At 40.8% G+C, this 24,923-nt stretch overlaps 2 protein-coding genes across 19 annotated transcripts in view; both read left to right on the top strand.

The window, feature by feature from the left end:
* USP54 (ubiquitin specific peptidase 54) overlaps positions 1-7,501 on the top strand; it is a 94,472-nt gene extending 86,971 nt beyond the window's left edge. For 7 of the 8 annotated variants that reach the window (XM_048311855.1, XM_048311856.1, XM_048311851.1 and 4 more), the window contains 4 exons: positions 2,323-2,441; positions 3,572-3,712; positions 5,187-5,373; positions 6,093-7,501. In XM_048311855.1, coding sequence (XP_048167812.1) covers positions 2,323-2,441; positions 3,572-3,712; positions 5,187-5,373; positions 6,093-6,751 — 1,106 coding nt within the window. In that variant the 3' untranslated portion in view covers positions 6,752-7,501. The remainder of the gene's footprint in view (positions 1-2,322; positions 2,442-3,571; positions 3,713-5,186; positions 5,374-6,092) is intronic. The other variant, XM_048311859.1, reaches the window with a different exon arrangement.
* A 10,355-nt stretch (positions 7,502-17,856) lies between these two features.
* The window catches only part of PPP3CB (protein phosphatase 3 catalytic subunit beta), a 47,066-nt gene continuing 39,999 nt past the window's right edge, over positions 17,857-24,923 (top strand). For 5 of the 11 annotated variants that reach the window (XM_048311237.1, XM_048311232.1, XM_048311236.1 and 2 more), the window contains exon 1: positions 17,859-18,026. In XM_048311237.1, coding sequence (XP_048167194.1) covers positions 17,957-18,026 — 70 coding nt within the window. In that variant the 5' untranslated portion in view covers positions 17,859-17,956. Of the gene's footprint in view, positions 18,027-24,923 lie in introns of all 11 variants that reach the window. The other 6 variants (XM_048311229.1, XM_048311228.1, XR_007205137.1 and 3 more) reach the window with 3 other exon arrangements.

The raw sequence follows: 24,923 nt of genomic DNA, 5'->3' as shown, positions 1-24,923 counted from the left end.
TTTTTCTTGGTTGACCTGCCTATGTACTCCAATATAGGTGAAGATGCATTTTCCAGTCGATTTAGTTAAACGGGCATTAATTTGTGCACAGATGCAGAAAAATTCAGGTTGTAGACTCTGAAAACATTCCAGCTAACTAGAGAAAGCAGTGTGATAGCACTGCCTGGGGTGGCTGCAGAGTAGCTGTTGATCTTGGCAAAAGGAGAGCAACATCTGTTAAGAGTAACATAGAAATAGTTGATCCTGTTTTCAAGGAGGGAGCTAGCTGCTTATGTCAGGCTAATGAATTTTGCTGTTTGAAAGTCTTACATCACCTCTGGAATTTATTAAACTCTTTCTATGCCTGATGTTAATATTCTCCACATTGGTGAATTTTTACTGATTGTATTGTAATTGAGAATTTAGTCTGTAACTGGTTGAGGGGAATAACTTTTAAAAGTGTTTCCAGATCTGAGAGTTTTGCGAAGGACTACCTGCTTTAAGTTCTGGAAAATTACTTGTGAAAGCAGCGCTGAGGGTACATGAACTGCACTAAGATCCTTGTGGATTAGTTGGTGCTGAAAGAAAATGAACAGATTCTGTCAGTGAGGACATCCAGCTGTTGCTGGAGACATTCAACTGGAGTCTCATGACAGCAGTCCGGTTCCACTTAAGCTGATCTAATCTCCTGCCTGAGATAGGGCAACCTTGTTTCTCTGCTTCACAAGTGAAGGAAATTTCTTTATAATCTGTGTCATAGCATTAAAGCGATGAATTTTCTGGTTAAATATAAGGCAGCCTGAAATTGGATGGGTACCAAAGTGACACAGATATAGCTATACACATATGATATATATATATATATATATATTGCAATGCATACACAAGACAGGTTTTCCCCTGCCCTGCACCCGTGGAGGTGGAACCTCCATCACTCCTGACAATGTCAGACCTGGCTGTGATCAGAGTGAGTACTGCCATAAAGTCTTGAATGGGTTTCTGTTCAACAGCTTGAGTTTTCTCTGAACTCTCATGTCTTGCAGTCCACTCACAGACCAGTTAAGACATCGAAATGTGGCCATTTACCATTTGTTGTCCTTTTGGTTTGCTTTCAGAGTTAGGCAGGATCTGATCTCAGAACTTTGCAGATACTCTCTTGCATGGGCTTGAATCAGAAGGTCTTACATGTTCCAACTGATTTTGGAAGTTCTTTCTGGAAATCTACCGGGATAAAGCCCAGTTGCTTTAGTATTGGCTGGAGTTTCAGAGTTCTGTCATCAAATGACTCATTTCTTAGGCTGACTTTCTTGTGTATTGTCCCACCACATGTATGAGGGATGTGGGATACAGATACTCTTCTCAAGTGAAGTTTATATTTGAGATCTTCTCATTTGCTGTAACTTTCTGGTTTTTCTTCCTAAGTTCTGCAAATTCTGTATAAAACTGAAAAGTTTGAACCAGTGCATCTACTGTGATGAACTGGATGAAAATCACCTGAGTTAGGTCTAGGACTGCTCTTTCTTTCTTTTAACTTGCATTACCTATTCATTTGCAAATGCTGTTGAAACTTTGACCCATTATCAACTGGTTTTGTCAGATCTTTGCATTCTGAATCATGGTGAAAATGCCTCTGTTTCATTAGAGGGACTTTACAGCAGAGTTAAAGCCAAGACTTGTTTCTCTGAATGCAACCACCTCAATGCAGAAAAGGTGTTGTTATCAGCATATCACCTTTCTTCCTTTATAGAGGAACTCCCTGTGACCAGTTTAATTAGGACATTGATCTGTCTATTCCATGAGAAATTTTAGGATTGTAATTGATGGATGGGGATTGCACTGAAGTGAAGTAATTGTAGCAATCCTAGTTAAAAATAACACCTTTAACTATTTAACCAGCACAACAAATGGCTGAGAAACTAGCATTGAATGGGAAGGAGCAGGTGAATGTGTGGGGAGCCTGAGGCTGACTTGTTTAGCCCAAGTTACATTAGGTAACTTCCTTCTAGTGGCTGATTTTCTGTCTCTTTGAGCCCTCTAAACAATCTCACCTCTGTATCAGGCAAGTCTTGGTGTGCAGTTAAATCATTTAAATCTTAAATAGTTCAATTAACTGCTCCCCTGAAGCCTGCAGAAGGGCCAGGGAAGTAGGCATAGTATCCTGATAGACTGTCTCCCCTTGAAATGTTGGGTGTTAGCTGATATATTAATGTTCCAAGGGTCTCTGACTTCTTGTTCTGTGTGTATAGTCCCTCTGTTTTTGCTGGAGTCAGACCTAAGATAGTCAGAAATGTGTCATAACATGCAGTCAGGTGTTGAATTTAATCATAGTGTTTTCCTTCCCAGTCTCTGTGAACCTGAGTGTGAGGAAGCTGCCTGCTACAGCTGGCATGGGTCTGTCGAAAACCCCAACAGCAGAGATCGAGCGCAGTCTGTGTGGATCCACTGTCTCTTCTGTCTCCAAGGTGACATTTTGTTACTTAAGATATACTAGTGGGGGAAGGGCTTGGCCTGTGCAAGAAAGAATTTACAGTGGGACAAGTGAAACACATTATGAAAAAGGTACTGGGGTCGTTGATATTAATATTAGAGAGAATTTCAAGTGCAGTCTAGCACAGGATTAACTAACTAAAATATGAGTGACTCATGCTACGTGCAGCTTACGTGCAGTCAAATGATCTAAATCCTGGCTTGGAGGAACACACCGTTGAAAACTTTAAGATCTAGCCTCTTTGAACTTAGTGACATGAATTCCCTTGCATCACAACTGATGATAACTGCTTCTTAATTTTACCATGTGCAGGGGCACAAGTTTCATTTTTTTTCACTGTCACTACATATTTTTAAGGTTGGTGATAATTTGGTATTTGCTACAGTTCATAGTTAGTCACCTCAGAGTGGGAGAACATTCTTTTTCTTTTTTTCCTGGGAAGACACTGTTTAAATAACTGGCAGTTACATATCAATGCCTGTATGTGAAGACGTGAAAGTATTTTCAAGGGGAAATGACATTTCCTGTAGTATCTCTGTACTTGTTAAAGGGAGTTCCAAGTCTGTTCCTCTATGGAACAAAGGAAAGGAAAGATGGAATAAACATTTCCCTTGCTAGAATAAGATTAGCCAGCTTCCAGCATTCATCAAATAATCCTAGATTTTTTTTTTTTTTTTTGGTATGAGAAGACAGTAGTACTTTATCATAAGATGACTGTCAGCTGTAGCCATGATTATCTCTCCAGGGGCAGTGATGCCTGTAGCAGCAGTCAGTCCTTCAGGTAGATCTGTCCCACTAGAGACATTTTGTCCTGGCTTTAGACACTTATAAAAGAACGACTCTCATTTAGACAAATCAATCTGTGTATATTTACTAATGGAAGAAAAACTATAAGGAATAATATTTTTAATCAGCAGATCCAAACAGACCCATTTATCTTAAGTTTTCAAAGCAGTACCTGAGTGAAGGATTTCAAGAAAGAAAAGATCACTAAATATCACTGAAGTATGCTCCATTATATTTCTATTCATCTGTTCCCTGTAATTATTGTACAAAATTGATATTATGAAGAACCTTGTCTGAAATATGTGATGTTGTTTGCAGGTCACATATACCAGAGAACATAGCAGGGAACCAGAAGAGGAGGAAATATACAGTGCAGAGAATTTCCGTCGCATTGCTCGCAGTCTCAGTGGGACAGTTGTCTCAAACAGAGAAGAGACCTTGGTCTCTTCTCACAGTTTTGTAAGTAGAATGATGTGCAGCTTTCCAATGAGCTGTCATCTGTGTGTAGGGTTGCTGTTTTCTCTGTCTGCATTTAGTAGTTAACAAATGAGACAGAAGACAACTCGATAATAAGCCATGATAAAAGCCTGTCTTTTTTGTTCTCTCTTTGGAAGAAGAATGAACTTTTGTATAAGTAACAAAGCCATTTTCCTCATGTCATTGCAGAGTAGTGGCTGCTGCAGCTGGTAGGCGTGTCAGCTACATTACTTGCTAGTATGCAGAAACAACCAGTATAAACATTTTTTTTTCAGTTGACTTACTTTCAAGAAAGCTTCTCATACACCTATAATTAAAAACAAAAAAACCTCCACCAGTACCAAAATGAAAGTTTCTGCTCTCTTGGGAGTTTATTAAGCAAGTAGCATTTTTAGAGAGTAAAAGTAAACATTAAAGGGGAGTCAGTTCAAGACTTGGTGCATAACATGCAGACAGTTAAATACAGAAAATAACTAAAAGTAAGGAAATTGATCTTTTCTTTGTCCTCTCTGTTAAGTAGTCTTAGATGCAATTTAAAAGTGTCAGAAAAACAGTACCAATGTTTAGCAACATATAATGTCAAGTTTTGGCTTGGACTGAATTTTTTGCACACCGTACTTAAACTTTTATTTGAAACCAGCTGTGTAATAGGTATAGAAGAGTCTTAGTTGCAGAATCAGTTATTTAGACAGGTCAGTCCAATTGCATCTCTCTGCTGTGTACCATAAACTAAGTATATGTCAACTTTGAAGAGTTTGCTCCTCAGTGTGCTTTAGTTAAGGGCTCTGACACATACCTGGAAGTGCTGGCAGAAGCAATTAAAGACCTTTAGCTGCCCAAGAGCTGCTCTCTCAGCTAATGTTTTTATCTCCACAACACAAGCAGCCAATGGGACGGTTGTCTGTTACTACTCTTCGAGTTAGGCACTGGGCTCAAGTCTGTGATGGTTTGTTATTGATTCCTGCTTTCTGGGGTAGGTATCTCCTAATAGAGGGAAAAGGTATAACACAGATAAATACTTCAGCTGTGACAGGTAAATCTGTTCATAGTCTGAAATCAGAGCTTTCAGTAAAGCCTTCTAGAAAATAGAAAGGAAAAATCAGCAATACTCTGTTTCATGGCTTGTGTAGCGTACCATTTTCAGTGCTGACTGGCCTGACGTTGTTTTGTGTATTCGGTTTGTCAGCCAAACCTCCAGGAGTGGTTTGTGTTTGTTTTGGCTTTTTTTTCTGGTATAATTCCAGTCTAACGATCCTAAGTAGCCCACCACTTCAGTAAAAGCCTTACTGGATTGATGCAGTTTTTGTCTGTCTTTTTCACGTACAGATGCATGTTTTTGTTCCAGTGACTCATCCCTTTCTTCCTTGGATCAACACCACCTTTGCTTGTTTCAACCCAACTCTGTGTTTACTCATCATTTTATGTTCTGTTCTTCTCCTTTCTCATTTTATAAAAGGAAGCACCAAATACGAGGAAAATGCCAGTGGACACCAGCCACCGTTCTTCCAGCTCCACTTCCCTTCCTTTCCCCCATGATCCTCCTGTATTTCCCTTTGATCCCCAGCACAACCCAAACCAGGTGCAGCACCCACCCCATGATGTACTGATGCCCAGCATGGTGGGCAAGGCACGTAAACTGTCAGGTAATAATCACAGGACTTTTCATCCTTCTTCGTGATCAGAAATATTGCTGAAGTACAGCTCCTCAGTTCTTGTCTTTCATAATGGAGTTTACCATCTGCCTGAATTCCTCCAGAAGTCTGGAAGAACAAATCACATTTCTTTTTCTCTCCCCTTTGGAGTTTTCCTGTGGTTCTGTGCTAAATGTGCATAACCAAAGCCCATAACCTTTATGGAAACTTTATGATGGCTTTATATAAAATCATATCAATATTTTTGTGAGTTATTTTCTTTAATGTAAAAGTAGCAGTAAGACCCACCACCTTGTTGCCATGTATGAGAGTACTTCCACAAGTTACTCATTCCCACAAATCACCCATGTGCCAGTAGAAATAACTACTTCCTGCATGAGAATTACTTTCCCTGTGACAGCATCAAAACCAGTTTGATCTACCAGCCTTGAAATACTTTGTTGGGCTCCTCTATGATGAAACAAGGGGCTAGTAAAGAAATCTGAAATCTGTGACAGCAGCTGCAGTAGGATAAAGAGAGGAAATGCAGTGAGGAAAATGAATGCTGGAAAAGGTACAGCTAGCTTTTATTCAGAATTGCATGTCAGCCAGTAACTGGATGTACTAGTGATTTCATTGTTCTTCTGTCACCTGCTGACCACAGCTGAAAGTTCAGAGAGAATGAAACAAAAATTATAACTAAGCAAACCTTTTTTTAAAATTTATTTCAGGAGATCAGAAGAACATCATCCAGAAACTTCTGGTTGTGCCTGACAGGGGTGAAGCTTTCCAAGGTGAAGACTACCCAGGTGTGGCACTGAGCTATGGGAGTCTCCCTTGTGTACCCAAAGGCACCCTCTCCCAGGGGCAAAAGCCTCGTGTTAATTTGCATTTAGGAGGTGGAGCATCAAGTGTCTCTGGCCATTTGCTGAACACAAGTTACTCTGCCAGGCAAACAGCCACTTTACCAGATAAGCGAACAATGCTCTGGGGGAAACATGCTGGCCAGCCAGGCAAGAGTTTACAGGAAGGCTTCCTCCAGCAGCCTTCACAACATCACATGCATGAATCTCACACCATCAGTTGCAGACTACCAGCCAGCACAGACTACAGCACTTTAAGAATACCACGTGAGCCTTCTTGGGATCCCGGTGCTTCTCAATGTTGCCCTGTGCCCCCCTCTTGTGTTAAGGCCCCGGGTCCAAGGAGAGTTGATATGCCTCCAGAAGAAGACTGGCGAGAGAACAGCTACACCCCTCAGCCTGGCAGAAGGCGAGTGCTGCCAATGCATGTGATGGATGGGACTTTTTCTTCTGCTTCCGAGGCACACAGAAATATGCTGGCTCGAGCAGCAGCAGCTACTGGCACCATGCAAAACAATGGCTGGTGAGATCCCGTCCACTTCATGTGCCCCAGTACACCACTCTGTGAACTATGGTTATTGCCAGAGTGTGGATTGCATGGAGACAGGAAACTCTTTCAATCAGTATCTGTGCCAGTTGTCTTAAAATGTAGCTATACAGTATGTGGAAACTAATTGCACTGTATTTTGTTTCTGACACTACTGAACTGCTGTCTGGATGGGGAATCTTAGCTATTCTAGTCCTGGCCTCTCCTAGCAAACAAGTGCTATAGGAATGGTAATTGGCTTACGGGTAAGTTCTGAAGTGTGCACACGTTTTGGAGGAAGATGGCAACTAACAAAAGGACATTTTTAAGGACTCTTTTTCATGAAATGTAGCTTTGGTAAATTCTTCACATAAAGAAACCAATCCTTTTGTTCTCCTTCCTCTCTCCTGTTCCTTCCTAGGGGTCCTACTGACCCACCTTCCAGGTTCCAGTAAATCTGCACTTGGCAGGTGGCAGTTAGTAAAGCAAACAGTTTTCAGTGTTCTGAGATCTCATACAGAGATCACAGCTGTAGTTGCTGCAGAGGAAGTGACAGGGAGATATTGTTCATCAGTAAACCCCAATTTTCCCCACTTTAGCAAACTAACAATGCTTCAAACAGAAAAGACTGTTAATGCTGCACGCTTAGCTACACCAATGTAAACACAGAATAAGTTTAACTATTTTAGTGTCAAACATACTTGCTTTTGTAAGTATTTTTCAAATAAATCTATGAAAATAGTTCTATTTACCTGACTGTGTTTGATCTTTCTTTTCTGTTTAGTTTTACTCTTCAGTTGGCTGGGAACTTCTGATTCATTTTCTTACACGTGAACAAACACGAGTAAGTTGTTCATTCTAGTTCATTAACAAAGTTTATGTAATAAAGAGTTAGATTGGAGGATATGCCTAATTTTGATTCAGGACTTGAGGTGTTTCATTACCACTCGGCACTTAAATTTCACCTCATAATGGACAATAATTTAATGTCCTTTGAAAAGTATTTTGAGACTGACATCTTGTTTTAAGGAATACTACATCTGTGCAAGATGGTAGTGTATGCAGATATACAGAAAAATCATTAGAAATGATTGGTGGGGTGAGAAGTGTCATTTTAATCACACTTGCACTCCTGCTCCTGCAGACACTTTCAGGTGTGGTGGTTATGAGGTGTTCAGAAGCATGGGGATTCTGTTCCATGCTTGTCCTGGTCCATGATTCTGCTTGGAGCAGAGCTGGAGCTGCGGCAGTGCCAGTGCTGGTGGAAGGGCTGCCCTGCCCTGCCCTGCCCTGTTAATTCACAGTGCTCCTCGTAACCTACGCTCTCTGACCCGAGGGGCTTCGCTCTCATTTCATGCTTTGCAGCTCAGGGCTTGATGGAATTCCATCAGTTGTTGCTGTTTAGCCTGAGATTGATTCTCATTCATTTCAGTTAGTGTAATTTGTCAGTTTCTTGTTTCTAAATACTCACTATTGTTTCTGTTATTGTTGCAGTCTCCTGTAACTACATTTTACATTTTGGATTATGTAGCACACTTCTTTGTACTTAGCTGCCCCACTAGTAGTGGTTACCAGAAAAAAGCACTCTGTTCTCCCACCCGTCTATTCCAAAAAAGCCCCTCATGACTTTTGACTTTCTTACATAAAGGTTTTGGCAACCTCATAATGTGAAACTTTCGATAGTACTAATTTTCTAAGTATAAACAAATGGAGTTTATATTTTACTTGAAACAACTGTTTGATTCAGGTTTCCCAATAGACACGGAATTGTTAGTGTCTCATGCCGTAGCCACTTCTGTTTTCAGCTTTTTGATACTTTCAGTGGTTGGTGAAAGCTGCAGTAGCCCCAGGATGGAAGTGAGGACATGGATAAGTATTTGACACTTCGCTTGACTGCAACGGTAGAAAATTCAGGTTGCAGACTGAGACTTAATAGTCTTGATAATCTCAAAAAAACAAGCTGCCAAAACAAAGTACAAAGTCATGTCTTCAAAAATCAATATAAAGTATGAAACTCTTGCAACTGAAGACAGCATGGATGCTTAGCTTTATTATGTCCTAGCAACCAGGAAAGAATGGAAGTATACTTGTATAAAGCTCTGCAGAATAATTCTGAGTTGATGCAATTTATTTAAATAATTAGTGGTAACCAGGTGGGTTTTTTTAAGGGACCTGTTGTGTTTATTCTCTTCTAGCTACCAGGTTTCAAAACTTTTTAAAATGTCCTTTGTATATCAGTTGCTTTCTATGAAGTTAACCAGAGGCCTGAAAAGGAAAAGCTGGGTCCATAGCAAGCAGTGTATTAGTGCATCTGAAGAGAAACAAACTGAAGTACATTCAGCAATATATTTAACATGGGAGAAAACGTGAGACTGGAAAAACACTGTTACTTCAGCTTGTGCCTGCAAATTTTAGTAAGGTCAGTAAGATCAAATTAACTACAAAGTAAATATTACTAACTTGTCTTTTCAGTGATATTTATACTATACAAAAATCAATTACACAGTAGTTTAATAGCTTGTTAAAGTTCACTGTTGCCCATAGGAAGGGTGAGGAGGGGGTTCCCACAGGTATTCAGCAGCTATTTAAAATTCTTAAGAGTTTACAGTTTGTAAGTTTTGATGCAATATAACCTTGTCTTTGTCCCTGGCTGAAGAGTATGTTATTGGATGGAATTAAATGAAAATAATGCCATATACACTTAAATTCGCCTTTTTAAAATAAGTGAATGTCAGTTCTCCTAAAAATAAAATTATTTTTCCCACTATTTCTGTGATCTCTCATTGTGTTTGTAATATGCATTTAGACCTAACTGTGTAGGGAGCAAAAAAAGGCAATAATAAAATGAAAAGTAACTTGGTGTCCTAGCAGTAGCAAAATCCTGTTAATATGATCTTTCTGTGTATGGAAAAGGAACTACTTAGCACAGTTCCTTCTCTTGAAGGGAACCAAGTTTGTACCCGCTGTTTGTGGAAATCATTTTCAGACCTGCTGAACAGCTGATGTGCTCAAATGGAGCGTGCAGCACTTGAGAGTTACCCAAAATGTGCTCTGCTTTAGAGAAGGGAAGTGCAAGGGAAGTGCCTGTTTCTTTTTAACAAAGGCTACTGCACCCACGTTAAGATGGGGGGATTTGGGAAGAGGGAAGGAACTGTCTTACTGATATTTCCCCCGATTGCTAACATTGCTGGAATGGACTTAGCAGTGGTGGTTGGGTAGGACATAGAAAGTACAGGTAGAATTCCAGAATACTGGAATTCATGCAGGTTTTGCATCTAATGTCATGTAGGGAGAGGGGCAGGACAGAGGTGTAGAGAGAAGAGAAAGAAGGAAAGCAAAAGAAAGGGTGGATTGGATTAGGAAGGAACAGATGGATAGGTGGAAAAAGCAGAATGAAAGGAAATGTGTGCTTATCTTTGCTCAGATGTGTCTCTTTTCAAGGAACACTCAGTAATCGGTCTAAATTTTCCTTCCTTCTTTCAGTGGATACATTCCTGTACAGAGATGGTCCTCAGCAGCAGTGGGGTGCTGAAGCTTTTGAGAAGGGAGGATTGACTGATGGAGAGAGTAGGCAATGTTCTTTGTGGCAGTCTTTAGTTACGTTCCTGCCATGTTAAATGAAACTGTGCAGAAGCACTTACATACTGCTGCTATATGTATAAATAGACATTGGACAAACAGTGTAGGGTAAGTCAGTGTTTGTGCCAGCTTGGGCAAAGATAAAAATGTGCTTGGGATTTACAAACACCTCACTGAAGTTAGATGTGTTCTGGAGTCTTGTACCACTGTGCTGTCTCCTGTTCAGTGCTGGGGCTCAGAAAAAGCAAAAGTACGATATTTTCATCCATCTGTGCTTGCTGCCTCTAGCATTTTATCACTGCGTAGTCCAGAATCTTTTCAAGTCTAGTTAGGTATCTGTAAGGCTTTTTTAGAGCTCATTCTTCCCCATTACTATCGCTGATGGAATTACCTTTAAAGTTTCAGAAAATGTTTTAGAAAAAGCATGTTAGATCAAATAATTTTTAATTCTCTTGCTATCTGCATCATTCTTCTAGCTCATTGAATGGTTTTTTTTTTTTTTTTAATCCTTTAAAACCCAAGCAATATAACTTGGAAATGTTTTTAATATTGCTTTTTGATTAATGGAAAAATATTAACTAAGACCAGCTATACAGTCACTTCAGAATACTGATATTTTTGCTAGCATGTTTGTGGAAGCAGATGCAAATGGAGGAGTTCTGAAGAAACACAAACTTCCTTATTGGCATCAACAGAATTGTTTTAATATTAATTCTGGAGTGAGTAAACACTGAGTAAACTCATGAATAAGAAGGTCAAGTGTCTGTTTGTAAACTAACTTACATTAGGTTTGTTGAAGGAGGATTATCTTCAGTTTTGGCTGGCCCAGTCCCAGATGATTCACCAGTTAATCACAGGCTTGAGAAGTTTTATGTGTGTATATATCACTAATCAAAATAATTTTAAATATGAACACGAGAAAAGTGAATACAATAAGCTGTACTTCAGTAATAAAAATCATTTCATATTGCTAAATTTTAGCTTAGTGAGTTTGGTGGCAGAGTTATCCATCATTCCAGGGGTTTACGCAAAATTTATACCAGTTAATTATTATGTGACTGTCAATTGAGGGAGCTCCAAGCACAGAACTCTTGCTACTTAAAAAAAAAAAAAATTAAAAATCAAACTATTCAAGATTGTCTTAAATTGCTGAAAGCACATTAAAGCCATGAGCATGTTAACAGGCAGTATCTCTGTGAAGGTTCAGACTGACTTTTTTTTAAGATCTAAAATACATCAATCAAATGGAAGTTAACATTATACTACAGTTAAGTCAGCTCCAAGTTTTTAGAAATCAGGTATGTATTTTAAAGTACACTTAAGAAGAAATAACCAATTGTTCATGGTACTATGTATTAATTGTTCCTAATAGGATGAAATAATGCATACATTCCCTTTTTTTTTGTAATTCAATTAATTTCTCCAGATACAGTAAAAATATCTCAGTTGACGTTAAGCAACCATTTCAGTGCTGTAGACTGGTTTTGAGTAACTGCCCTTAGAGGCTTAAATGAAGCTATTTAATATAGCAGATGTAACAAGCCAGGTTTTTGACACCTTATTCATCTGATGAGAGAGAAGAAGGTATGTGTGTGGGAGTCTTGACTGATCAGTAAACTACTGATTTGAACACGAGGACACAATTCATGTGACGAGCTCAGAGGTACAGATGAGAAAATAAAACTGTAATGACTTCTTATGGTGGGTGGGGGGAAGCCCACATCCCTTCAGTGGTTTCAGAATTGTCTATTTGCATGTAAAGTTACTGGGACAAAATACATCCCAATCTGGGAGAGCTTTTAAATGTTTATGTGGATTATTTTGATATATCCATGAGATACCCTTTTCTGCATTCATTTTTCGTGACCTTGGGGTTGCCCAGTTATGAAGGCCATTTTTTGTTCAACCCTATCCAATCCCATTGTAACAGTTAACTCTTACTAGTGCTTCATGGTGTTTGGTCTCAGGAACTTGGGAAAAGGATGCAGAGAGGTAAGCTGAAAGCATGGTTGTACTTTCACCATGTAGTCACGATGGCATTTATGAGATGCATTTGTGAGAAAAGAGTGCATGAACTCTTCAGCAACTGAGTTGTCATATCTGCTTTTTGTGGGTTTGTTCCCCCCACACTTTCCTTTAAAATTGATTAATGGGATTTCTCTGATTTGTATGATGTCACTGTTGTACCGGGGACAGCGAGAATAATGACATCAGTCCAGGAAGAAATGGAATTATTTAATAAATTACAAACTTGTTTATATAACTTGGCATGAGGCCATTGGTCCTTTGACCATCCACCTCTCAGAATGATTGGTTAAGACCCTACAACACACATTTTAAAATATTTTCTCCAGTGTACCATAACAATACTGCATAACAAGCTTGCACCTGTGAGATTAAAGTCTTGGTTTACAAAACCCTCAAACTGTTTTCAACTAGCCTGCGTGAGAAAGGCAGTACTTTCACAGGATGCTGGCAGAAAGCTGGATAGTTTCTCTGCTTTAAGCTTTTCAGCATCTACAGTATGACGACATAATCACGGATCAACGAAGTTAAAAACAGCAAAGTGTATCACACAGTTTTCTATCATAGTTCCTGTTACACAGCAGTAATAAGTTAGGGGGGTTTTTTGCAAAGTCCTATACGTAGACCTGCTTACCTTGAGTACTTTGTCAGTTAAGTCTCTTGCTTGTAGAGGCGCTGAGGAAACAAGAGAACACAAAGGAGGGCAGCAAAAAGCAGAGTGAACTCAATTTTTAGAGTGAGTAGAGGTGACTATTAATAGTCTATTAATATCATTAAGGTAGTAAGATAAATGAAGAGAGGGAATTGGTTGGTCTCAGATGGTAGGAGAAAGAGCAATCACTTAAGGCTAAGGAAGGAAAAGTTTGAACTAGATAATAAGGGCAGGGGAAGGAATGCTTTAAGTGGAGAAAGTGATGTTTTGAGGAACCTAAGGAAGAGTTCGAGGTACCATCACTCTAGAGGTGTGAAATTTAAATCAGAGATGTGGCTGATAGGGTTTGATACGTAAAAGTTACCTAAAATCCTGGATTCAGGTTGGGTTGCTTTAGCCTGTTTTTTACAGTTGTGATACGATGCAAATAATGCCTGTGGCCTTGACTAGCTTTTATAATGTAGCCTGTACTTCTTCAGCCTGTTGACAGAGGTTTTCGGGCAATGAGGGAAATGAGTGCAGGAAGGGAGTGGGACAGGATAGACTCTAGTAGTAAAGTAGCTTGTCATTTTATACCAGCAACTATCTAATAATTTGGTTTGGGTTTTTCTCTTTTTAAGTCAGTGCAGCTTCTCAGTACTGGATGACATTGGGAGTTGGAGTATTGCAGTGATAATGACTTTGTAGTGCTGGAGAAAATTGCTTAAGACAATGTTTTCAACCTTTCTGATAATAAGATTTGTCATAAAATGTCTGAATTGGGACAGCAGGGAAACCTTGTGCCCTCTTAAAAGAAAGTTTTCAAGTATTCATATTGGAACTCAGTACAGCAATATGTCAAGATGTATTTAAAATAATACATGCCTTGTTTTGAGGCAGTCTTACTGTTTATACCAACCCCAGTACCATTTCTGCCATTTCAGAAAGGACAGCTTCAGACAGTCACTAGTGAGAGTCAATGAAATGGAACAACTGCTTAAAAGTTTTGTCTTCATCTTATTCTCCTGCTTATATCACGTCTTCCCCTCTCAGACCTGGTTTATCTTTGCAAGATATGTTCTGTGCATCTTTCTCTTGGGATCTGGAATATATCTCTCTCTCCTGTGAATCAATTTCCTCCTTAGTTTTCAAAAAGTTCTTCTTTGGTAATTAGATGATTCTGGGACATTGTATTGTGCCAGTTTTTAAGGTATGTCACTGTTAGAGTCAGAAGAGACTGTTTCCTCCTGCATGAGATGGCTACAAAATTTCACATAATCATTTTTATGTCTGACTTCTTTCTGCTTGAACTTCAGTAAACAGCACTTGTCTGGGGCAATGATTAACTAAAATACAGTTGCTACGATACCTTGCAGCCCCTCCGTCAGGGGAGGTGTCAGAAAAGTTGGTTTTAACATAGCACCTTTTTGTTTAAATAGCTCTTGCAAGCTGCTTCAGCAGGTACTGCTTTGAGATAGAGCAGAAGGAAATCAGGTGTCATCTGCATCCCAAATAGTCCCATTCCCTGTGCTACAGAAGAAAATGGATTGCTTTGATTATTCCATATGCTTCTCCTGCTGAATTGTTTCTCCATTACAATAGCAATTGTTGAGAAAGCAGTCCAGTGCTAGCAGCTAGGTAATGGTTTGGAATATCCCATCAGAATAGGAATTAATCAGCTTTTCCTTTTTCCTTTTTCTTTTCCTTTTCTTTCTTTTCTTGGAACACAATGGCCACTTGGTGGCAAAACTGAACAGGAAGGAAAATATGACTCTGCTTTTCAGATTTATCTGGCATTTTTGGGAAACTCACAGGATTATAAAGGCATACTGCCTTCTACCTGCAAGGCTATATTTGTGTTTGTAATTGTGTTCCTAAATTCCTACAATCATAATGCTACTTGTGGTGCTGATGGAAGATGTTTAATTCCTTGAACACAAGGTGTATCAAATCAATCATCTTTACCTTCCGCAGGAGGTAAATTGAGGCAATGTGAATGTCCTTTCCAGCGCCTCTAGCAGATTTAGAGACAATACCACATGAAAAACCTTCAGTGACAAGATAAAGGGCTTAGGGAGAGAGGCAACTACATATTTCTGCCTCATGAAGATTTTGATACTGTCTTAATGAGAATTGCACATGCTCAGCATTTTAATGAGGTAAACTAAAATATGTCAGAAAAATGACAGTAAAATGCCAAGGTAGCTGTACTAGCCAACTTCTTTTTCTAGCTGCTGTTATCAATAAAAATGGTCAAATAATTATTTTTAATGTTTTTAGGAGGCGTGATTTGTAGGGAGACTTAATAACATTTTTCACATCAACCTGATGTATTGGGAGAGCAAACCCAGCAAGGTTTCATCCATATGAGCCTTTTCTTCAGGTGATGCCTGGATATAACTGAAGGTGTTCCAGCATGCAGGGCACTAGGTATGCTGCCTAGAAGCTGATAATGTCCCCTTCTGGCACAGCATCATAACAAAATAATAATATGCTGTACTTTTTCCTCAGTGAGCATTCTGACTATGTCAGCTCCTTTTACTTCACACCCCAGGGAACATGGCTGCAGGCTCCTGAGAGAAGTGAACAGTTCAAATAAGTAAGGCATCTCTCTTGCAACTGCACTTCAGGTGAGGTGAAGAGAAGATTCCTGACAACACTCAGCAAGGTCTCTGGCTCCCTGTGTGTTTGGAAATGTATGGACAAATGAATTTCTTTATAATATGGGACCCTCTGCTGTTTCATGCTGTCAGAAATTCAAACTGCATTTATTACTGGGCTCCTCTTGATTTTAAATATGAGACTGAATTCATTTCCCCTGCTCCTTGTTTCAGCAGATCTACTTTAAGCTAATGTTAAAATCAGTAGGAGCGACATTTACTTACTGCCCTTCCTGTCCTGTGCTCTCCCTGCATACTCTGAATGGATACACATCCTTGCTATTGAAGGAAATGAGTTTTTGTCCTATTTAAAAACCAGGCCCTTTAAATTGATTGTACAATGACAGACATTTGCAGAACATGTGGTATAAAGTAGTAATTCCTGCTGCTGGAAAGCTTAGCGATTAAATCCAAATAGTCATCCAGGATTTTTTCCATGACACTCTAATGTATTCCAGCTCTCTTTTTGCATGCATGCACACATTTTACTTGTGGGCATGGAATTACTAGAATTCTGTTTTTCCAAAACTTTAGAGCCTTGCAAGTGTACTAATAAATACTCCAAGGTTTTATCATTCTTATTCCCTTAAAATTTTCATTTGCTTCCTTGAATGTTTTTATGTGATGTTTCATTCAAAGTTTCTTGCTTGTACTGTCTTGGCTGTAAAATAAAAGCATGGTTAACCCGAGCACTTGTGTGACCTATCAATTTCAATGTTTTTTGCTTAAGCCAAAGAGTTTTCCATGCTCAGCATGGCAGATCCTCACCTCAGGTGTCATCCTTTCCCTTGGAGCTGAATGGGGCAAGAACCAAGACCTTGCTGGAAACCACTACTTCTGAATGGCTTTTTTTTGTTAAATTCCTGGTTTATTGTATGGAATAGATTGCACAGCTCAGTGCAAATAATGCATCTTCCTTGTTAGCTGGGATGCAAAGCAGCAACTTTTAGATAAGCCTATTTAATCAAATGGAGTATATGTGTACATGTTAAGATGTTTGCTAGATCTGGCTGGTGTGTTGGCTGATATTTAAGTGATGCAAAATCTGAAAATTTTCAGTTGGCTGATTATTGTTTGGGTTTGTTTTGCTTTGTGGGTTTTGTTTGTGGGTTTGCTTTGTTTCGTTTAAATGCAGCTCATTTCTGTGATCTCAAGTACAGTGCCAGTCCTACAGCCAACCTCCACTGGTACAACTGAGAAGACACTAAATCAGAGGAGAGGGGATGAGGTTATTAGCTGCTACAAAGGAGAGCAAGAACTACTTAGCTTTTTTCATCAGCAACGTTAATTTAATATGGAGTAGTCATAATGACCAGATAACCTTATAGTTAGTATGAGTTGTACCAATCTTTTGGCCGAGGCAAAGCCCTGTCTTACGCCCTGCATCTGGCTGGACTTACTGCTCTGCACATCGTTTGCATGGTTTGTATAGAACGTAAGGGCTGTAATCTGCTGCCTTTGCCCAGACCGGGCCGTGGTGCAGAGCATCTGCCCCCTTGTCAGCCTGCGCAGCTTTGGGGCATGTCGGGGATGAGGCGGGGCAGCTCCTGCCGCCGTACCCAGGGCCCTCCATATTCTTTGGTCCACTCTTTTTCAGCTCCAGGGGGGAAGCAGAGAAGTCTGGCTGAATTATCTGGTACTGGGAGCTTGCCCCAAGCTGTGGCCAGGTTCTCACTGAGGGGGAACTTCTCTTTCCTCCTCCCTTCCTGCCGTGCTGGCGCCCGGTGATGGCACGGGCGCTGCCCTTCTCTCCGCGCTGGTTGCCTCGCCACCCCACAACATGGCTCCCACAGCTGTGCCACCCCCGGCCCCACGGAGCTCTCCAAGGTGGCTGCCGGCCTTCGCCCGCGCGGGGTCGCTGGGGGCCGGGCCATCCGCCGCACCGCCTCCTCAGCCCCGGCCTGGCGCCCGCCCGTCCCGGGGCGGGGGCGCTCCGGCCGTCTCGCCCGCCTCTCCCTGCTGTCCGGGGCGCGCCTGGAGGCGCCGGGCCGCATTCCCCGCCCCGCCCCGCGCCCCGTCCCAGGTCGGGCGGGAGTCTCGCCGCGGTCCCGGTCGGGGCCGGGAGTTCCGCGCGCTCCCGCGGTGCCCGGCGGGCGGCGGCGCGGTGCATGCCGGGCCCGGGGCGGACCGTCCCCGCGCTGCGCCAGGAGCCGCGAGCCGCGCCCGCCGCCATGTTCCGCCGGGCCGCCGCCGCCCGGCGCCTGTAGCCGCCCCCGCCCGCCCCGCCGCGCCCCGCCAGCCGCCGGCGGAGGGGCGGACGAAGGCGCTGCCGCGCCCAGCAGCCGCCGTCGGAGCCCGGCAGCACCCAGCGATGTCCGCCAAGGAGGGGAGCAAGGTGCTGCTGCTGACGCCCCACGCCACCAGCGAACGCGCCGTCAAGGGTGAGCGTCCCGCCGTCCCGCAGAGGGAGCATGGCTGCATGGTGCGGCGGGGCCGTGACCCCCGCCCGAGTGCCGGGGCCCGCCTGGGCGCGGAGAGGCGGCCCGGCCGTGGGGAGCGGTGCCCTCCACGTGCGGGCCGGGCTGCCCTGCCCGCAGGTGGGGACGGGAGCGCAGCCCGGCACCGTGCGGAGGCGTAGGATGCCCGCACGGGCGTGGGAGTACCCGGGGTCGGCTCTGCTGAAGGCGGGGGACGGAGCGGGGCGCGGGCAGGCCCGTGAGGGCGGCGGGGCCGCGGATGGCAGCGGTGGCCGGGGCCTGCGGGCCTGGCGCGTCCCGCCCGGATGCGCTGCCCGGAGCGTGTGCGGGGCTGGCCGGGGGCACCGCCTCATCCCGGCCCCTCCGCGCCCCGGCTCTGCGGGGCTTTTCTGCTGTCTGCGCAGGGGAGAGCCCTGTAATTGCAGACGCTGACAGCGCCGGGGAAGAGCGAGTGGGAAGGTGCTGCCGCTCGTTCTATTGGCTGCTGTTCTCAGGTTCTGGTTCTGATGGAGAAAAATCACCTTGATCTATTTCTTTGTGGCCTTCCCTGGTAATCTCGTGGGGAGCCGTGAAAAGTCAAACGTTATCCTTCTTAGGAGAAAAAGTAAAGAATTTTATAGTAGATATATCTGTCTAAAACTAGGGTGGTCTAGCGACCAAAATGGTATAAAATAGCAAGTTCTTTTCTCTGAACCCCATGAAGTGTGTAATTTTAGTTTTTGTGAGGAGAATAATCCTTTGCAACCAGAACATCCTGAAATACGTGTGTTAGACCTAAATTGATAGTTAATGGTATATCGAGTGCCTCAAAGAATTCCTAGGTTGTGTTTACTCAAGTTGCACATCATTTTATTTTGATCCCAGTGGCTTTCATATTGAACTGAATTCGGTGGTGTCAGTGTGGACAATTGCTATGGCAGGCCTGGGCTGTTGGAAATCACAGGTGTATGCAAGCAGTCTGCTTTTAAGACTGACATTCCTAGGAACACAGGGTCTGACTGAGTTCGAAGGGGTGCAGAACAGGGGGCCTTGAGAAATGAAAAGGATGCATTTGTCTTCAGCAGGTGTTAATTAAAGCCTTGGAATCCCACTGTATGTTTTGGACATTGACATGTTTTCTAGTAAACTGGAGAGCTTTACTCGCAATAAGTTGTTACTCATTTTGAATTGCTTAACCTGTTGATTTGTTTGAACAAATTGCAAGGGTAAAAGTAGGAAATATTAAAACCAAGTCTATTGGAAACCTGTACTCATTAGTGCTACTTCAGTGTGTGGTGTTTAGACGTGCTGAATTTTTGTACCTTTACTGTAATTTTTGGTAAGAAGTTAAGTTCTTCAAACAATGTAAAAGAATTAATAGTAAGTGATCAGATACTTTAGAATGCAGTGGAAAACCTGGTGATTTCCAATCACTTAATAATTCAGCTTGTTAAATGTGACCTATGCATCTGGTTGTTTAAAATAATAGTTAAGACTTGCTTCATTCTAAGCAGAATTACTGCCCAAGCTTGCAGTATTTCTTTGAACCTGGATGTTAGGATGCAGAACTGTTGTAATCAGTCTTTGATGGCTTCATCTGACATAATTACAACCAGTTCATATAGCAGCAGTTTTCTATACCTTCTGTTGACCTGTCCTATCCATCCCTATCATGCTGAATCACTGGCTTCTGGAGAAAGCCTGGCCAGTTGTGCCAAGCTGTCTGTGTTATTGATACGAAGGACAGGGTGGTTTGGTTTCCCCTCCCCCATTAGGTGCAGAGCAGTTGGAAATATTTTTTTTAGACAGTGACCCCAGAAGTGCAAGATTGCAGGTTATGTCAATCCTAAGTGGGAGTATCTGTGCAGTTTGTTGAAACCATGCTGAAATGTGACAACTGTGTCACATCCCTCTTCACAAACAGATGCATTGCCTCTCACATACCAAGAAACATTCACCATACTCTTTCCTGTTATACAATGAATAGGTCTTTTATAATGTCTCAGATTCTTAAGAAAAGCCACAGAGAAAATGTAGTAATATTATCTGGTGTATCCGTGTATTGGTCCGTAATTCAGCTTTCGTGCTCTCTATATACTGTGTCTTCTTGGGAGAAAATATGAATTCAGGACTTAAAGCTTGCTGTTATTTGCATTATTTATCTTGATTTTATTTAAATTTTATTTTCTTTCTCTGTATCACTGGAAGAGGAGGATAAAGAACAGAATCCATTAAATTTCACAGGCTTTGAGAAATTGAATTCTTTACCACTTCTGTGTTAGCAGAAATGAGCAAGAGATGCTCACCCAAGAAGAAATTATTGAATTACTGTATCATCAGTAACTAATCTTTTCTAAGAAGGTAGGGTAATGATTAGGATGTGTCCCCCTTCATATTTTGACTTGTATATTTAGCAGCTGATGGGAAGTACAAATATGTACAAATATGTAGAGAAGTATTTGAAAGTCTATCAGGTATTATATCAGATAGATACATATAAAATAAACATAATAATGACTTCAAATATGCAGTCTAGCTGTGTTGTTTAGCATATCTTTCCAAGTATGAATTGTCTCATCAAAGGTCATTGGTTGCTTTTAAAGTGTATAAAAAGCTCAGATTTTCTTTTTACACCACTTAGTTAAATTTCCTAAGTACTTTGTACTTACAGAGTTTCCTATAAATTAATGGTTAGCTATGAAACCGAAACACCTTAAAGTCAGCTTTTGGCATTTGGTTCCCAAAAGGTGTCTTGTGATGAGGCTTTTGTTACTGCTTTTTTTTTTTTTTTTTCCTCTAAATAGGGATGAGAAAATGTACCTGGTTGTTCTGATTCACTGTTTACTAAAGCACCCTCTCCATCTTTGAAGGATACTTAGTGTTTTACTGTCCTGTGAAACAGAGTAGTTCCCTTTGTTATGTTCTGTCAAAATCTTTTTTCTGTAAGCTGCTCTTGATACTTAAATGTTGTATCTGGTTCTTTGGGTTTGCCTTTCTTGTTGGATGACAATTGACTGACTTCAATCGGCTCACCTCACCTTTCAGCATGTGACTTTCAAGTTTTAAATTTGTCAATGTATCTTTTCTACTGAAACAACTGTTTTGCTACCTTGTAGTAAAGTACTTTTCCCTGGTAAGGATAAAGAAGTGCTTGTAAATTCACACTGTTTGATAGAGTGCTCCTGGGCATGGCAAGGATGAGCCTTCATTGCCTTTACTTTGAGGGCAAAGCATCAGGGCTTCTCTGACTCACTTGTGGGTAGTTCTACTTGGAAGTGCTCTATCCTCCCAGCATTACACTGTGGGTGTTGCTAGGCCTTGGGAAGCAATCCATGGGACCTTGTCATGCTGACCTAATGCTAAATTTGGAGATTATGTCTGTTCTTCCGGAAATGGAAGGATTCAGTATTCCTTTGTTTTGGATAAAAGTCATGGTACAGTCTGATTGGCAGACAATCATTTTAGATATTAAATGGAAGCTTATTGAAACAACTCTTTAGAGAAACCCAAAGAGATGTAACTCATATCCTTGAACAGGCTCCTAAATTAAGGTTCTGATAGCTACTTTTGAACAATTACACCCATGTAAGGAGAAAAAGAAATCATTGCAGTATTTAAATTTATAATTCAGAGTCTGGTTTTAAAAAAAGGTAAAAGGTTAAAAGTTGACAGGCAGCATGAAGCCTGCTTTAAAAATATTATATGGCACTTATGCTGCTGGCCAGAAATTATTCTAACACCATCCAGAAAAGCAGCAGTGTATAGAGAGTATTAAAAGTTCATATTTAAAAAAAAAGAAAGAAAAATTTTAAATCACAGTTTTGTTTTGGGGGAGAGACAATGGAATGGAACTGAATTCTGACAAGTAAGTGTTTGACTGGTCTTTTTTTGTATTAGGGGATATTTAGAGTGCTTAAATATTGAAATAATAACAAAACCCAAAAAACCCTACGCAAAAATGGAAGCCTGCTTAGATTTCAGTTGGGCAAATTGGCAGTTGAGGGCTGGGAAGGTAAGGGCAGAGCACAAAAATCTGGCAACTGCTTACATGTGTGTTTATTGTTTAAGGAACTAAGGACTCCTTCGCACATGAGTCAGTTCTTATTGCTGAATGGATCAAATAATTCTCTCATTGAAATGTAAGTGGTTTCAAAACATATCAACAAAAGAAATGTTCTCCAAAAAATATCCCAGGATCAGAAGATATTTGTCTGGTGGTTCTAAAGGAATTATTTGGGGGTTTGGGGTACAAAATTATGGGTTTATTTTCAATAGCCTGTGGCATATCTCATCTTCTGAGTCTGAGAGATGGAGCACAGCAGCATTTTCTAAAAAAATTCTAGATTGCACTAGAGAACTGTTGATCAATAAGTTTAATTTAAACAGATTCATAGCACTTGTAAGAAAGAGTGGACTAACTATATCCCTGGCAAACACAGTGTTAAAGAGGAGTTGGTACAGTTTTCATAGATGAAAATCAAGAGAAATTGTTAGAATATTTTGAAGGATCCAGTGAGCTTTTTCATCCAGGCAAAACTATTCATCAGGCATTGAAGTCTTTAAAGTAAGCAAAAGAAGAAATACCCTCTTCTGGATCAAAATTAATTAGGTGAGAAAGGATGTGAATAGGTAGTAAACTCCCATGGTGGAGAGAGGTTAACATCTGTCATCTGTGCTCTTTAAATGTGTTGACAAGTTCTTTAGAAAACAGAGTGAATGGCAAATAGTAACACTTATCCAGGACAGCAAATTTCCAGAGATGCTTCAGGAAGCTCGTTAGACTGAGTGCCTGGTAAAGAAGTTGTAGGAGATACTGTTCAGATAAAGACAGAGCAGACTCTACAAAGGACAGAACAATTCTTGCTTAAACATGGAAGGCAGTGAACTTGGGAAAGAAATATTAGGATCTGTATGGATAACATTCTGAAAATGTTATTGCAGTGGCAGTCAAATGGTCTGATAAGAATTCAGGGAGTATTGGATGACCAATTTAGAAAAAAGAGATTGTACCATCATGCATTATATGTATTTTGTGTTATTTGTCCATCTTGAACAACAGCATGTAATTTTGTTCCATCTTCCTGATTTTTTTGTTTATGTAAAGGTATGTTCAGAGGCACATAGTGCCTTTTGGACAGGGTGGAATGACAAAAGTGACAAGTCTCTGACTTGGATAAGGAGTGGTTTAATAGGGGATAGAATTAGATATTTCTTACCTTATGAGTGGTATTTAATGGAAAAATTGATTAGGAAGCAACTGTAACTCTTGTCTTCCTGTGAAAAGGAGAAATGTGGTACTCAACAAAATAGAAAAGGTGTGAAATACCTTTTCGTATAACATGTGATTCAAATTGTGGAATTTGTAGCAATAAGGTGCACTGGAGGCAAAAACTTTGAAAACGTCTATTCAGAATCTGGACAGAATAGCAGAAAACAGTTCTAGCAGTGGTCATGAACATGATAGTCTGGATGAAACTCCAGAGAAAATCTGTAAACCACCCTGTTTGGACAACAGAGTATGGAGAGGGAAAGATCTATTCATCCATCATTGCCAGAAGCACATTTAAGCACTTAAGTAATCTTTTGGCAAAACACAGTGTGGCCATTTTAATGGCAGGAGTATCTTTAAATACTTTTCAAACAAACAATTGTATTTTTCCTGTGAGGAACTTCCAAAAACATCAACCAAGTTAATTGAAAAACTACACAGACAGTATAAAAGATGAATGAACGCACCACGGCATGCAAGATATATCCATAGTTTCATTTGAGATTTCAAATTCTATGAAACTTTTGAGACTGCAAGTACATGATAAGTGAGGATGAAATAAATAGTACCTTCAGTGCTGTTGTAGGGTTTACGGTTTACAGGGCCCTTTTTCTTGATTCTAGAATGCTGGCTAATACAGCAGGAACCTTGCATTCAAAGAAACTTTGGGATATTTTTTGTAATTTGCAAGAAACTGACTTTGCTGGATCTGTGCTTCCTTGTTTGAGGTGAATAGGGTAAGTTGTGGTTTTTGTCAGCTATTGATTGTAGCTTTCTGATTCCAGTAGATGCGGCTGTGTATTTGTGCTTATCTAGTATTTTCAAGGTTGCTGGTCCACAGACCATCTGTGATGTCTTTATCCTATTTCTTTTCAAATCTGTTCTGCCAGTGCAGAAGGATTATTGGATGTATTCTGTCCTTAGCAGTTATGGGTGCTTCATCTTTTCCTTCTGTAGGAATGTTGGCAGAGATGTGAAAACTCCACGGACAGACTGAAAGATATAGTAGGTGTTAGGCTTTGTGATTCTTCTGAGTGACAATACATAGCAATGCATTTATAAAACCAGAAGACCAGAAAAGGTGACTAAACAACAGAAACACCACGGACCACTCTGCTGTCATGATAATAAACCTGCTGACAAAATGAAGAATGCTGGCCTTTCTGTCACAGAACACCGTGGTTGTATTGATACATGGTACATTTGGTGGAGACAAACATATATACTGTTTCATGTATACCTATCACTGAAGCAACAAATTCTTTGCAAACAGAATGTCTGTGTTTAGTAACCTTAGTAATGTGAGGTGAGACTTTATCTATGAAATCAAAAACATTCTTGAAACAGAAAATGCAATCTGGGATATTGAGCGGGTTTTAACAGCCAAAACTAAATTCATGAAACATGCCGTGGGCTCCTGATGGTAGAGGAAAAATGGCTAATTTTCTGTCCCTGTGAGAGACGAAGAATTATTTAAGTTTTACAGTTATAAGAACAGAAACAATTTTGCTTATGAAAGTACAGTACCTTGTACAGTTGATCCTTGATGCTTTTTCTTACATTAGTCTAGAGGCTTTGATCTCATCTTGTTTCATGAGCCTATTCCAACAGGG

The sequence above is a fragment of the Corvus hawaiiensis genome, chromosome 8 (assembly GCF_020740725.1).
Source record: "Corvus hawaiiensis isolate bCorHaw1 chromosome 8, bCorHaw1.pri.cur, whole genome shotgun sequence".
NCBI lineage: Eukaryota > Metazoa > Chordata > Aves > Passeriformes > Corvidae > Corvus > Corvus hawaiiensis.
The sequence above is the reverse complement of the archived record's forward strand: the minus strand, read 5'-3'. Positions and strand labels throughout refer to the sequence as shown.